Raw genomic sequence first — 13707 nt, 5'->3', positions numbered from 1 at the left:
TTATTAAGGTCCCTAGGTTTTACTGACACGAATTTGAAACCGGCTGGACTTGATTGACTTTGGGAAACTTTTTTTTAGAATAAATCAAATTAAAATTTCATTAAAAGGTAACTGTGTATATAAATGGGATATATAAAAATATGTTTTTATATTTTTATATAATAAGTCTAATAATAAATCGCTTGTACAAAGAAAAAAAGAACACAATTTTGATTTGAAGTGTCTGATTGAGTTGACAGAACATAATATCTGTGCCACAGAAGATTGCTTGCTCCACTTGGTGGCTATTCATGGCCACTATTCGACTCCATGATCTTTTTACAAGTCTGACTGATTACCTTCAAATTTCTTTATTCTATTGAAAATGAGAGCTGTACTTCATTTTGCATAACTATCCAAATAACAAAATACATTAATCAAAATCACCACAATGGTGATAGCAATAACTCAGAACTAAATCTGAGAACAAAATTTCAATATACGGGCAATCATAAATTTCAATATTTAGATGATAATAACTCAAATCTGTAAACAGATATAAAGATAATTTATAAAAAAAAAAAAAACAAACAAACAAGAGAATGAGTGACCAACGGTGGCCGCCAGTGAAGAAAAAAAAAGCTTATAGAATCTTAGATTTTGGGAGAAAAAGAGGACTTATCAAAATCAACAATAGAGTCTTACTTTGGGAAAATTTTAATTCAGTTGATTTCAGCATTTTGGTTCCGACAAATTTCAATACCTTTTTTTTTTCTTTTGCTGAAGATAGTGGAATGGCCCTAAAACTAGTTAGTTCCAATCAGTTTTAATCGTTCCTGATTTTAAAGATAGGAATTAATCGGAGATTTGTCTATCAAAATACATTATAGTACACAAATTATTTTATATTTATGTTAATGATAAATAATTTAAAAATTATTATCACATTTAAGATCATTATAATTTATATTTTGATATGTTTATCATTATGGTGAATATATAATATTTCATTCTCGTTATATATATATATATATATATATATATATATATATATATATATATATATATATATATATATATTTGATTTGGATGATGAATAAAATAAAAATTGCCGAATACGTAAATTCAATGCTTACTTTTCACAAAAAAATTTTATGGCACCCTCAACTTTTGTTTCAACTCATTAAACACTTCGATTTATAAAATTGTATCTATTAAAAACTTTATTTGATCCATTGGACACCTCAACTTAAAAAATTAGATCGATTAAATACTTATTGAAAAATTAAAAAATGTAAAATTATTGTTTCAAAAGTTGTATTAACAACATATCAAATCAATATTTTGCATATAAAAGCCAAAAATTTTTAAAATTTACTATTTTTAGTGTAAGAAAGTATAAAATTATTATAAAAAATGAAGTTTATGATGCGACAAAATCAATTTTATAGTTTAGGGAGCTATAAAATTTTTTTGTCAAAATTCAAGGATTAAATAATGTCGGCCGACAAAAGTTAATAGTTGTAAATTGATATTTACCTATGAATGGTTTTTAAAAATAATTATACACTTCTAAATCCTAATTATATTATTGTTTTTTATTATATTTTATTTGTGAGAATATTTTTCTATTTTTCAGGAATAGATATAAAATAGTAAAAAAATAAGAACCGAGTCGGTATAATCCCAACCCAATCATTATATCAGTTTCACGTCCGGTCCGATTGGAAACAACGTTGATAACAACCGACCATGGCGTAAAGAAGTAGGCAATGTCCACCGGAGTGCGGGCCTTTCGTTATAAACAATGCAATAAAAAACATTGACATTTCAGTCCAAAATATCGTCATATTCTCGCTTCCGTATAACTTGGAAGACGCTATTTAATATTGTATCGCGATTTATTTGGTGCGCGTTGGATCACCTACCGGCCATCGCCATTCACTTTTCTTATCCGTTAAGTTTTGACCACGTGGATTCTTTTTTTATTTTTTTAATCTAAGTTTCTCTAGTTTATTATCGTATTTTTTATTTTTTATTTGTTAAGTCAATATTATACCGCTTGGTCACGCGCACTGCTGTGTATAGTGAAGCATCTAGTACATAAATTTCTAATCCATTATCACAATTGCATTAGAAGCAGAATTAGGCACAGGTGCCTTTTAAAATTTACCTTGTAAATAAGTATAAAAAATTTATTTTTTTCATTTTGATCCTCTTAACTTTTGAAAAATTTATTTTGACCTCTATAAATTCTAAAGTTTAGCTCCGCCCCTAATTAAGTACGTAAAGCTACAAACATAAATGTGCTGAGCTCGAACTTGTCAGGTTTGAAGTTCGACTCGAAACTCGACAAGACTAAAAATTTTAAAATCGAACTCATTTTGAAGTTCGAGTTCACTCGAAAAATTTTAAACTCGAGCTCAGCTGTACTTTTCAAAGCTCGATGCTAAAATAAATTTAAAATAAATATTATATAAATGTATATATAAAAGTTCGATAAAACTCAACGAATTCAAGCTAAATGTCATTAAGCTTGAATTCAAGTTCGATTCAAGTTAAATTTTTTTTACGTGAACCGAATCAGCTTATACCTTTAACCATAGCCATTCGGTGATTCAAAACTAAAATAATTTCAAAAAAGTAAGGTTGGTAGTGATCATTTTAATCAGAATCGATCAGTTCTCAAACATTTTAGCTAAAAAAAAAAAAAAAACAAGAAAGATTCAAAACTAGTCTGAAACATTGAAATCAAAACCGATTGAAATTAAAATTAGAATGAGATAAATTTTGACTTGGCTAGTCCCGACTCCTTTTCAAAATGGTTAGAAACTGACAATTTCGGTTCATAAAACCAATATACTGCCTATAATTGAGCGATCAATATATATTTTTAAAAATATAAATGAAATTCATGGTTCTCCAAGCCCTTACGTAGCTCTGCCCTGCACTTAGTTTGTATGCTAGGAGACAAACTTAACCTTTTCTAAGTAACTCAATCAATAAGAAAAAACCTACTTGATAGTCACATAATCCTAACTTGTTTCTGTTGCTTGTTTGAAACGGAAAGGAAAGCGCATATATTGTCAATTCTGAAAAGTTAATTACTTTATGGGAAAAAACTTGTATAAACTCTGTCTATATCTCTATCTATAGACTAATCCAATGAAATTAAGGATTTTTAAAAAGTATTCCAATTCTATTATTTTTTTTCCAAGCGTATAGTCAAAAATACTATCGTTTTAATAAAAATACTGAATTTTATTGAATTGATTCATAAGTGGAGATATGAACCGGATCTAGATAAATTTTTCCCTGCTTTTTATCACCAAACAAAGTTATGCCTTACCGTGTCTTTGTCTTAAAGTTGATGGTGAAATTGAGATTGTAATAATCAAATTTTGTAAAACCTTGACTAAATAAGAGACCAATTTTGAGTTATCTCAGTCAACCAACTTATGTTATATTGCTATAAGTTAAATTAAGAGAGAAATTACAAGACTTGCAAGCTTTGTTTATAATTTCCAAGGAATTGACTTTAGCTATCCAATTGCACTATAAGGAGCGGTCAATACAGGAAAATCAAAATGGTAAATTAATTTCTCTTTTTTGTTTTTCAATCTCATTTATATTATTCTTTGGTCCCATAATTTTTGTCCTACTTTTTTTTTTCATCCTCCGTAAATTTATTGTGAAGTTTATTGGTATTTTATTTTTATTTAATATATTTCTTTGTCAACATGTAATATTCAAACTACTACATTTTTATTAATTAAATTTTGATATAAACCAAATTGACATATCAATATTTAATCTTCCAATAAAACTCTATTTACTCAAATGTTTGATTGATTTCAAGAACAATTTAATATGAATCATTTAACTTTTATGGATACTAACATAAGGGTATATTAGGAAAAAATGAAAAAAAATTATAATTTAAACTTTAAATATACTACCTCCGTTTCATAATTCTTGTCACATTTGAGAAAATAACTTGTTCCAAAATATTTATCACATTTGTGGTTTCAAGGAGTAATAAATATTTTTTTTCCATGTTTGCCCTTTATATATGACCAATAATTATTACTTCAATTTAATAGTTTTATTAGAGAATTAGTACTAAACTAAAGATAATATAATGAATTTACTCAATAATTTATTATAACTTACACAAATTTAATAGTTTTCTTAAAAAATATGAAATTTTAAATGTGATAAATATTATGGAACAGAGTTAATATTAATTAAATTACGTGAAACTAAAGTATAAATTATGAAATGGAGAGAGTAATATTTAAAAAGTATTCTTTTAAACTTAATTTAATGATAATGCATATATATAACGCATTCGAATTCTTTTTAGTTTTAACTATGAACTTTTTCGCTTCAATCCGAAATGAATAATTTGCCCACAGAGCTTGGGCCTCGTCCTAATTAATGTCCAACACAATCTTGGGCTATAAACTTGTTTGTCCAATACAATCTCGCTTTTGAAACACATGCGTTTACACCAGTCAAATCGATTTCAAACGTACCCATTAGAAAAACTAGCAAGTGGCGAAGCGAACGGTTGTTTCTCCGTTGCAAAGCGACGTCTGGCAAATAGCAAGGATGACGCACACCGCTCGAGACATGCACGTAGCAAGCTATGCGACCCACGTGTTCTTCTTCCGGTAGAGATCTGCATGCATCATACTCTTTTCTTAACTTTACAACAATACCCCTTAAATTTGGTTCTCCACATCTTAATGCATTTTTAAGAGAATTCTTGACTTAATTGACAGAGATGCTAAAAATAAGTTTTCTTTTGTCCCCAAAAGAAAAAAAAAAGAATTATGGTCATTAAGCTTGCATTTGCTTTAAAAAAAACTTGTATTTTTTGATATTGTGGTTACTTAGGAAAATTATAAAAAATATTTTTTAAATAAATAGAAATTAAACTTTTTAATAGAAAAATACCAATTTTTAAAGAATTTTTTAGATTTAATAAACTGATTGTAATTGTATAAATATACATATTTATTAATCCTTGAATGATTAATACTACCGCTAATCAATACTGATTGTTAATTACTACCACTAACTAACTACTATTATTGTAAAAAAAAAAAACTACCATTAATCACCAAAGAGTATGAGAACTTTTCATTTTATGTATTTTATATTTAATAATAAATATTTTAGATATTTTTATAGTTGTATAATCAAAAAAATTACTCTCTCCGTTTCATTCTAATATCAATATTTATTCTTTTCACAAGAATTAAGAAAATAATTGAAATTCATTCATTTTCTAAAAAAATTTAGCACAATGTCTAAATTATCCTTCTTTAATATAAATATAAAAATAAATTACATCTAATAAATATGGGTAAGATCGAAAAATAATAATTAATACAGTTTTAAAATCCTAAATGAATATTTAAAGTGGAACAAGATAATATCTATTTATTACTATTAAAATGGAAGAGAGAGAATAATATTTTTTAATTAATTTTTAAAGTTATAACCAAATTGCAGAAAGTAAATTATTTAAAAATTTTTGAAGAAACAATTATTTGCACAATTTTTTAAATTTATATATAATAAATAATTATTTTTTCTATAATAATCTTTATATCATCATTCCATTGAATGAACACTTTTATTAATATCTAAATGAATTAAAGAGTAAAAAAAGATAAAATAATTTATATTAATTAAATTTTAAATGTACTTATTTAGTAAAGTTCATACGAAAAAAATGGGCCGGAGGATAACAAATACCTATGTTCGGTGAAAGAAATCCAATTAGATGTTTTTTAAGCTCCAAGTCCAATAAATTAATGATTAATTTCACTTCTCCAATTTGAGGACAAAAAAGTAATCATACATAACCAAATCAAAACTAATTGTGTGTAATGTCACCAAGTTCTCATTTCTCAAACCAGAGCCCAAAAACTACTGATTCTGGTACCAGAATCAAGAAACCGAAGGAGATGATTATTCAAGAAAGCCCAGCTCTAACTTGCACATTAATAACTCTAACAATCCTCACCTTTACACTACAAGTAGTCTCTGCAACAACCACCGCATCCTTCGGTGGTGACGCCGCCCTACAAGACCCAAATATACTCCAAGTCACAGACAATCCGAACCGAAAGTTCTTAAAAGATGGTGGTCTTTTGGGTACTGAAGAGAATTTCAAGATTTTCATGAAGAAATATAATAAAGAGTATGGCAGCAGAGAGGAGTACATGCACCGCCTTGGAGTCTTCGCCAAGAATATGATCAGAGCCGTCGAGCATCAGGTGCTGGACCCCACGGCTATACATGGAGTGACGCCGTTTATGGATTTGACGGAGGAGGAGTTTGAGAAGATGTATACTGGTGTTGTTGGTGGTGGACGGGTGGGATTCGTGGAGGATGTAACGACGTCGTTCTTGGAGACTAGAGGATTGCCTGAGAACTTTGATTGGAGGAAGAAAGGTGCTGTTACTGATGTGAAGATGCAGGTAGGTAATTAATTTGAGCTTGAAAGCCGAGCTTTGAGTTCAGCTCGTCTAAAAAGAGCAGAGCTTGAGTTTGTACTCGTTTATTTACGCTTGACTCGCTTACGAACTCGAGCTTGGGGAGCTCGAGTTCTATCAAGTTAGCTTGCGAGTCAGCTTGCGGGTCAACGAGTCAAGTTCAAGGACCGAGCTTGATATGCAGGCTCGAGGTCAAATCAAGCTTATCAAAATCAAAATTTCAAGCTTAATTTTAGTGCTTCTCTTGTTTGATATCGTCGGTGCTTTTGTTTTCAAGAAATTTATTTGCATAGAAGAGAAATAGTTCTCACAATAAGATAAAATCATAAAAGATAGTTGAGTCTGTGACCGAATGATTTCTTGATGCATGGTAATATTTGCAGGGTGCATGTGGATCATGCTGGGCTTTTAGTACCACTGGAGCGATTGAAGGAGCTAATTTTATAGCAACAGGGAAGCTTCTTAATCTTAGTGAGCAACAATTGGTGGACTGCGATAATAAGGTTGGTTTTTTCATTTCACTGTATTTCTATAATTGACTATAAACATGAAATCAATTTCTAAGTTATTGAATCAAATTCTTGAAATATTTTCTTCCTTAATTTTCACTCGTTATTGTTAAGTGTGACATGGTGGACAAGACTGCATGCGATAGTGGTTGCGGGGGAGGTCTTATGACGAATGCTTATAGATATTTGATGGAGGCAGGAGGGTTAGAAGAAGAGAGTTCATATCCATATACAGGAAAACGCGGTGAATGCAAGTTTGATAAGGAGAAAATAGCAGTCAGAGTTGCTAATTTCACCAATATCGCTATTAATGAGGATCAAATTGCAGCTCATTTAGTTCACTATGGACCTTTGGCAGGTGAGTTCTTGCTCGAGACCATATGAATGTTTGAAAATGAACTGGAATTTTGTGTGAAAACCAATGTATTGAATGTTGAATGCAGTTGGATTGAATGCGATTTTTATGCAAACTTACATTGGAGGAGTGTCATGTCCACTTATTTGCGGCAAGAAATGGATCAACCATGGAGTTTTGCTTGTTGGGTATGGAGCTAAAGGGTTCTCCATTCTTAGATTAAGTAACAAGCCGTATTGGATCATCAAGAACTCTTGGGGTACGCAATGGGGGGAGGAAGGATACTATCGGGTTTGTAGGGGACATGGCATGTGTGGAATGAACAGGATGGTCTCTGCAGTGGTAACTCAAGTTTCCTAAAATCAGCTCCAAACTAAAAAGGGTTGAGTAAGAAATAATTAGGAGAAACTGTTTTTGGGTTTTTTGCTTAATATATATATATATATATATAATGGGATTTGATGATCTTTGGAAAAACTTGTCGAGGCATGTATGTTTTTCCCCTTCTGTTTATTTGGTTTTTGTCCTGGGTTGATGCTTGTTTTTATTTTCTGTTATCAATATTTTGAGCAAAATTATAGTTTCCACAACTTAATTATTGTACCATTTTTGTTCCATAATAATACTTCACAATTGAGAAAATAATTTTGTTTCAAAATACTTGTCAAATTTGAGAAAATAATTTGTTTCAAAATATTTATTACATATGTGGTTATATGTGGTTTTAAAGAGCAATAAATATTTTTTTCCATATACATAATCAATAATTATTATAATGATTTTTTTAGAGAAGTAATATTAAATTAAGAGTAATATAGTCAATTTATTCAATAATTTATTGAAATTTAAATTGAAATTTAAATAAATTTAATAATTTTTTCAAAGATGTGAAATTTCAGACATTACAAGTATTATGCAACAAAGCATTACAAGTATTACGCTGCAACAAAGCTATTATATTGCATTTGTGTTTTTTTTTTTTTTATTTATTTACTAGTTTGACTGTTCAACATTCTTTTACGAAAAAATTAAAATTGGTCAGAAATTATCGCAAAATAAAACATGAGCATCATCATTTACTGTAAGAAAAAAAAAAAAAATACAGTTTAGCATGCATGAAATGTGTTAGTAATTGGTAATGGATTGCTAACGAATCAACGAGAAATTGGATATAGAACTAGTATAAATAAATAAATATTCAAACCTACCTCGTTATATTATTCAATGTATTTCCTGTTTCATCATTTATTATTTCCCATTAATGATAGAGCCTTCAATTCAAATTGTTCTATTGCATGTATTTTCTTCCATCCCATGTGCTTGCATAAATGCCTATTCCTCTGACCCAAATGCATAAATTGAAGTTGAACAATACTGTTCTAGTATAAGCCCAGTCATATGCCAGGCAATAATTAATTACTAAAATTTTGTTAAAATTTTTTTCTAATAGAAAAAATATTAATATCCTTCATTTGTATTAAATGCGTCTTTATGGATTTGACTTGCTGCATGAGTAGGTTGTTTCTCTGCCTGTCTTTTTCCCTTTTCTTTTCAATTTATTTTTTTTTAAGTCAAGATATGAAATATTTATGACAGTCCATTTTTTTTAGAAATAAAAGAAAATTTATTACTTTAAAGAGAGTAAATCATACGATTAGCAATAAAATCCCAATTCCGAAAACTAGCATAAGCGTTACTATTATAGAAAATATTTTCTCATAGCCAAAAAACAGTGAGTAATGTGCATGTCAGAAAGAAGGAGGCAGCAAAATGAATAAGCAAAATGAAAAATAAAATAAAAGAGAGAAAAGGAACAATAAAAGATACTTAATTTGATTAAAAATAACTTTTTTCATCAATTTAATTAGCACTCAAATTTCTCCAGATAGAACACTTTACTCCAATTCTTGTCCAAAATAATAATAATAATAATAATAATAATAATAATAATAATAATAATAATAATTGCAAAACTAGCCAATCTCACTTGTGGTGATTTAAGGATTGACTTATTTATACCAGATCTATAATCCATCTACAAATTGAATTAATAAAAATAATTTTTTTTATTAAAATGAGGATATTTCTCACCATACATAGAACAAAAATGATAAAATAGGAATATTATTTTCATTCGTTTAGTCTATATGTGGGATCATGAATTCGGTCTAAGCAAATATAATCCGATGAGTTATTAAACACTAAAGATTGTATTTCTAGGATTATACTTGCTTAGACCGGATCTATGATCCACCCATATACTAAATTAATGAAAATAAGAATTTTTTAAAAATTGTTCCAAAGTTATTTTTTCCGCTGTATAGTCAGAATTTAACAAAAATCTTTATTTTTATTAGGTTGATTTATGAGTGGGGTTTTAGATCCGGTATAGGCAAATCAATCCCACAATTCCATTTAGCTTTTGTTACCCCCAAAACTTTGTAATTAATTGAAAAAAAAGTTTATCGTGAGAGAAAGGGTCTGTTCTGAAGAGAAAACAATCTTGATTTGAGGGAAAAAGATGATCAATGTATTATCAAGCGATAATGGTTCTCACTTGCATTTGGTTTTCTACTGAACTTGTCTATAATGCTACAGTCCAAAATATCTAAGTAACTGCTCCTATTTGTTACAACAGAAAATACAATTCACATGTGACTCTTAGTACAACTCAGCAGATAAGATGGTTATGATAAATATTATATACTCAACATGTTCCGCAATATTAACTATTTCAACGGTTGTTAGTTGTTATCTATTAGCTACGGTATATATCAGATTATGGTAGAGCTGTGGAGGATTGTGACGGTTCATTTATGGCTGCTGTGCAGGTCAGTTCCAAGGAATGGGAGTTGCCGACCGAGGCTATGGCTTTGAGGGCGTGTCTGCAATGGCTGGAGACTCGATTCTTGGGGACAGGCTGTGTATTCACTGATTCACAAATTGTTCTCCATGCTTTGTGTTCCAATTTGTTAGATTGGTCAGAGTTTGGTTCTAAAAGCTATTATTAACTTTTAAAAGCGGTTATAAAAGATATGTTAATAAACACTACAATCGATAAAGATATAGTTTTAATTTGGTCAAAACACTGGAACAGGACCAAAGTAACGTCAAAGTTATATTATAAAGTTTCAATATAGTCCTTATAAGATGATAATTTACCCCTCATTATGTAAAATTATTTTGAATTGAATCGAAATTTTCCCTCTCCTAAAACTCTACAAGTGGTATCAACCTGTCTAGTTCTCCTTGAGTCGTCTTATAAAATCTGCATTTAATTTAGTTTCATGCGCGTTTACAGATGCAGCACATGATTCTAGAAAACAAATAAACAAACAAACTCCCAAGCTGCAACATTAATGCACTTATTTATCAATCCTCATTTCTTAGTCTCTTAGTACCTCCCACCTACCTCAATAATGGGCAATCCTCCTTTCTTAAATTCTTCTTACAACTTATAAGAACAACTCCTTTCCACCTTTCAAATTTGCAAAACACAAAACCCTTAAAAAAGATTTCTCTTGCTTTCCAAAAAATGGCAAAGATCGAACAAGTTACCGTCATTTCCAAAGAAATCGTAAAACCATCTTCACCCACTGTAAACCATCAAAAGCCCTATTATTTCCCTCTTTTCAACCAACTCACCCCTTCAACTTATGCTCCGGTCATCTTCTTCTACCCAAACGCGGTTGAGATCACCACTACTGACAATATCGTAAAAACCCTAACCCACCTTAAAAAGTCTTTGTCAGAATCTTTAAATCTCTACTACCCTTTTTCTGGAAGAATAGTTGATAACTTTTATATTCATAGTTTCGACGAAGGCGTTCCTTTCTTGGTTACTAAAGTAAAAGGGATTAGAAGATTAGCTGATTTCCTCAAGAACCCAGAAATTGAATCTTTGAATCTTTTTCTTCCATACAAGCCATTCACTGAGCTTGATATGAGTTTACCATTAACAGCATATCAAGTTAACGTGTTTCCTTGTGGAGGGATAGTTATAGGCATGGTTGGATCTCATAAGCTTATCGATGGACCAACTTCTAGTGCTTTTATCAATTCTTGGGCTGCTTTATCTCGTGGAAATCATTCTGATATTATAAAACCTGAACTTACTCAGCCATCTTTGTTTTTTCCACCAAAAAATCCATTTCCAGAAGAGCATTTGTCGTTAATGGAGAGTTTATGGTTCACAGAAGCTAACTATATTACACGAAGATTTGTTTTCGATCATGAAAAGATTTCTTTGCTTAAATCTATGGCCAAAAGAGGAGAGCCACAGGTTAAAATTACGCGCATTGAAGCACTTTCTTGCTTTATATGGAAATGTTGTATGGCTGCTTCTAGGGCAGTTTCTGGTTCTCCAAGGCCCTCCATTTTAGTAGAAGCAGTGAATCTTAGAACAAGAACAAATCCTCCCATGTCAAATGCGTCGATTGGAGATCTATTTTGGTGGGCAAATGCAGTAGCAGACCCATCTGATATGAATAAGGAGTTGCATGAGTTAGCGAAAATGGTAAGTGATGCTATTGGTGCGTATGATAGTGATCATATGAAAAACCTACAAGGAACTGAAGGGTTTGAAACGATGTCGGATTACTGTGACCAGTTACAAGGGTTATTTGAAATGGAAAAACCAGATATATTTGCTTTTACAAGTTGGTGCTATTTCGGTTTTAATAAGGTTGATTTTGGATGGGGTGAGCCTTATTGGTTTGGTGTTTTAGGAAAAGTTGGTCCTGCGTTTCGAAACCTTACTGTGTTTGTCGAAACGAGAGATGGTAAAGGAATTGAAGCTTGGATTACTTTAGATGATGAAAGAATGGCCTTATTGGAATGTGATTCTGAGTTTTTAGCTTTTGCTTCTCCAAATCCAAGGATTTCAAATCTCTGAGTTCATTTCTATTTATATGTGTGGAATTAATATTTAAGTATGTATTTTGCTTTAATTAGTCTAATTTAATAGTACTATTATTACTTCATTAGTAATTAAAGCTAATCAATACTATGTATGTAACAATAGTACTATGCTATATATATGGTACTTAGTGCCTGATATCTTTCTGCATTAAGGAATAAAATCTTAAGCATTAATTGCCCCTTTTCTTTTCTTTTTTTTTTTTTTTTTTTTTTTTTTTTTCTAAAGGAGGTTTCTTTTCTATCATACGCTCGGCAGTAACCCGCACTTGGCAGACGCGATTATATAATATTTATGTTTTTAATATCAAATGTAAATATAAGGTAATATATTGAGTAGAATGTAAAATTTCATTTGTCAGAAAGAAGTGACGAGAAATATTATTAGAAATTGAAGTAGACTTATAGAATGATTTAAGTACTTGATTTTTGTTTTTATAAAGAAATTAACATTGAGAGTATATAATTTGAGAAACATATTAGAACTTAATACTAAATTTATTATTGCATAAAATAGATTTGGATTATTTTTTATTGCACACACTTCAATGCTTGCAAAAGTAAATACAATAAAACCAAAGTTAACAAAGTATAAAATGGTAATGAAATTGGGAAAAATAAAACTAATCAAACAAAACAATAAAAAACTACAGTATTCTTCTTTTAACTGATGAAGTAAACCACCAAATTAAATGTTCGAACAAATTAGAGATAAATTTCAAAATTTTAGAAAACAAGAAACATAGAATTATAAATAAGACTACTCATCATCTTATATTATTGTTTCTAAACTGTGAGACCAATCTTGAAAATTGAACTGCTAAGAGATTGAAAATTTTACCATCTCCTTAAAAGGAATTCTTTTGTAGGTTTTTTTGCACTATGATAAAATGACAATCTAAAAAAAGAATTGCTATCAACTCATCCTCTAATGGAAAGCGAATTTTAGTTTCTTAATTTGAAAAAAAAAAGATGACTTGGCACATTTTTGAAACTTCCAAAGAGATTGCGAGGCCATAATTACACCTCTTCATGAGGTGGAGTGTTCATTTGGTGGATCAAAAAGACTAGTTTTAGATTATGAAATAAATTAGAAAAATATTTTCCCATATAGATAAGAGTATATCATTTTCTTTAATTGCTAACTTATTAACAATGGAAAAATATTTTCCTGCAAATTGTTTTACAAAAATAAACGGAGCCTAAGATAAACAATATTATGTATTTATTTTCTTTAGCTATTGCCTTACAAATAATAAATATTTAAAGTTTCTCCTTTAAATTCATTAAAAAACCACATAACTATTAAAAGTTTTTATTTGTCAATACTTGCTTATCTTATGCTTTTCTTTTCTTTTATACAATTTTAGTATTATTATTATTTTTTTAAAATTGAAAAACTGTACTTCATAATGATACATGCATTAGGTAGAAT

At 29.7% G+C, this 13707-nt stretch overlaps 2 protein-coding genes across 2 annotated transcripts; both read left to right on the top strand.

The window, feature by feature from the left end:
* Positions 1–5896: 5896 nt before the first annotated feature.
* Positions 5897–7882, top strand: LOC105641112 (Papain family cysteine protease). Its single transcript, XM_012225588.4, has 4 exons — positions 5897–6476; positions 6875–6994; positions 7115–7358; positions 7444–7882. Exons 1-4 carry the CDS (start codon positions 5961–5963, stop codon positions 7713–7715), a joined length of 1152 nt encoding a protein of 383 aa, XP_012080978.3. The 5' UTR covers positions 5897–5960; the 3' UTR covers positions 7716–7882.
* Positions 7883–10794: 2912 nt separating this feature from the next.
* Positions 10795–12456, top strand: LOC105641133 (akuammiline synthase 2). The gene has a single exon (XM_020682092.3). It carries the CDS (start codon positions 10891–10893, stop codon positions 12247–12249), a length of 1359 nt encoding a protein of 452 aa, XP_020537751.2. The 5' UTR covers positions 10795–10890; the 3' UTR covers positions 12250–12456.
* Positions 12457–13707: the final 1251 nt, after the last annotated feature.

This window comes from Jatropha curcas, chromosome 6, assembly GCF_041381405.1.
Source record: "Jatropha curcas cultivar XTBG-Jc1 chromosome 6, XTBG_Jcur_1.0, whole genome shotgun sequence".
Taxonomy (NCBI): Eukaryota; Viridiplantae; Streptophyta; class Magnoliopsida; order Malpighiales; family Euphorbiaceae; genus Jatropha; species Jatropha curcas.
Note: the sequence above shows the minus strand (reverse complement) of the source record. Positions and strands in the feature narration are given on the sequence as shown.

What these genes read in the sequence shown, in the direction of transcription:
- LOC105641112 (XM_012225588.4), top strand. Translation starts at nt 5,961, where the DNA reads ATGATTATTCAAGAAAGCCCAGCTCTAACTTGCACATTAATAACTCTA. An exon ending in TTACTGATGTGAAGATGCAG is followed by an intron (nt 6,477 to 6,874) that starts GTAGGTAATTAA and finishes TAATATTTGCAG; the next exon opens with GGTGCATGTGGATCATGCTG. An exon ending in TCACTATGGACCTTTGGCAG is followed by an intron (nt 7,359 to 7,443) that starts GTGAGTTCTTGC and finishes TGTTGAATGCAG; the next exon opens with TTGGATTGAATGCGATTTTT.
- LOC105641133 (XM_020682092.3), top strand. Translation starts at nt 10,891, where the DNA reads ATGGCAAAGATCGAACAAGTTACCGTCATTTCCAAAGAAATCGTAAAA.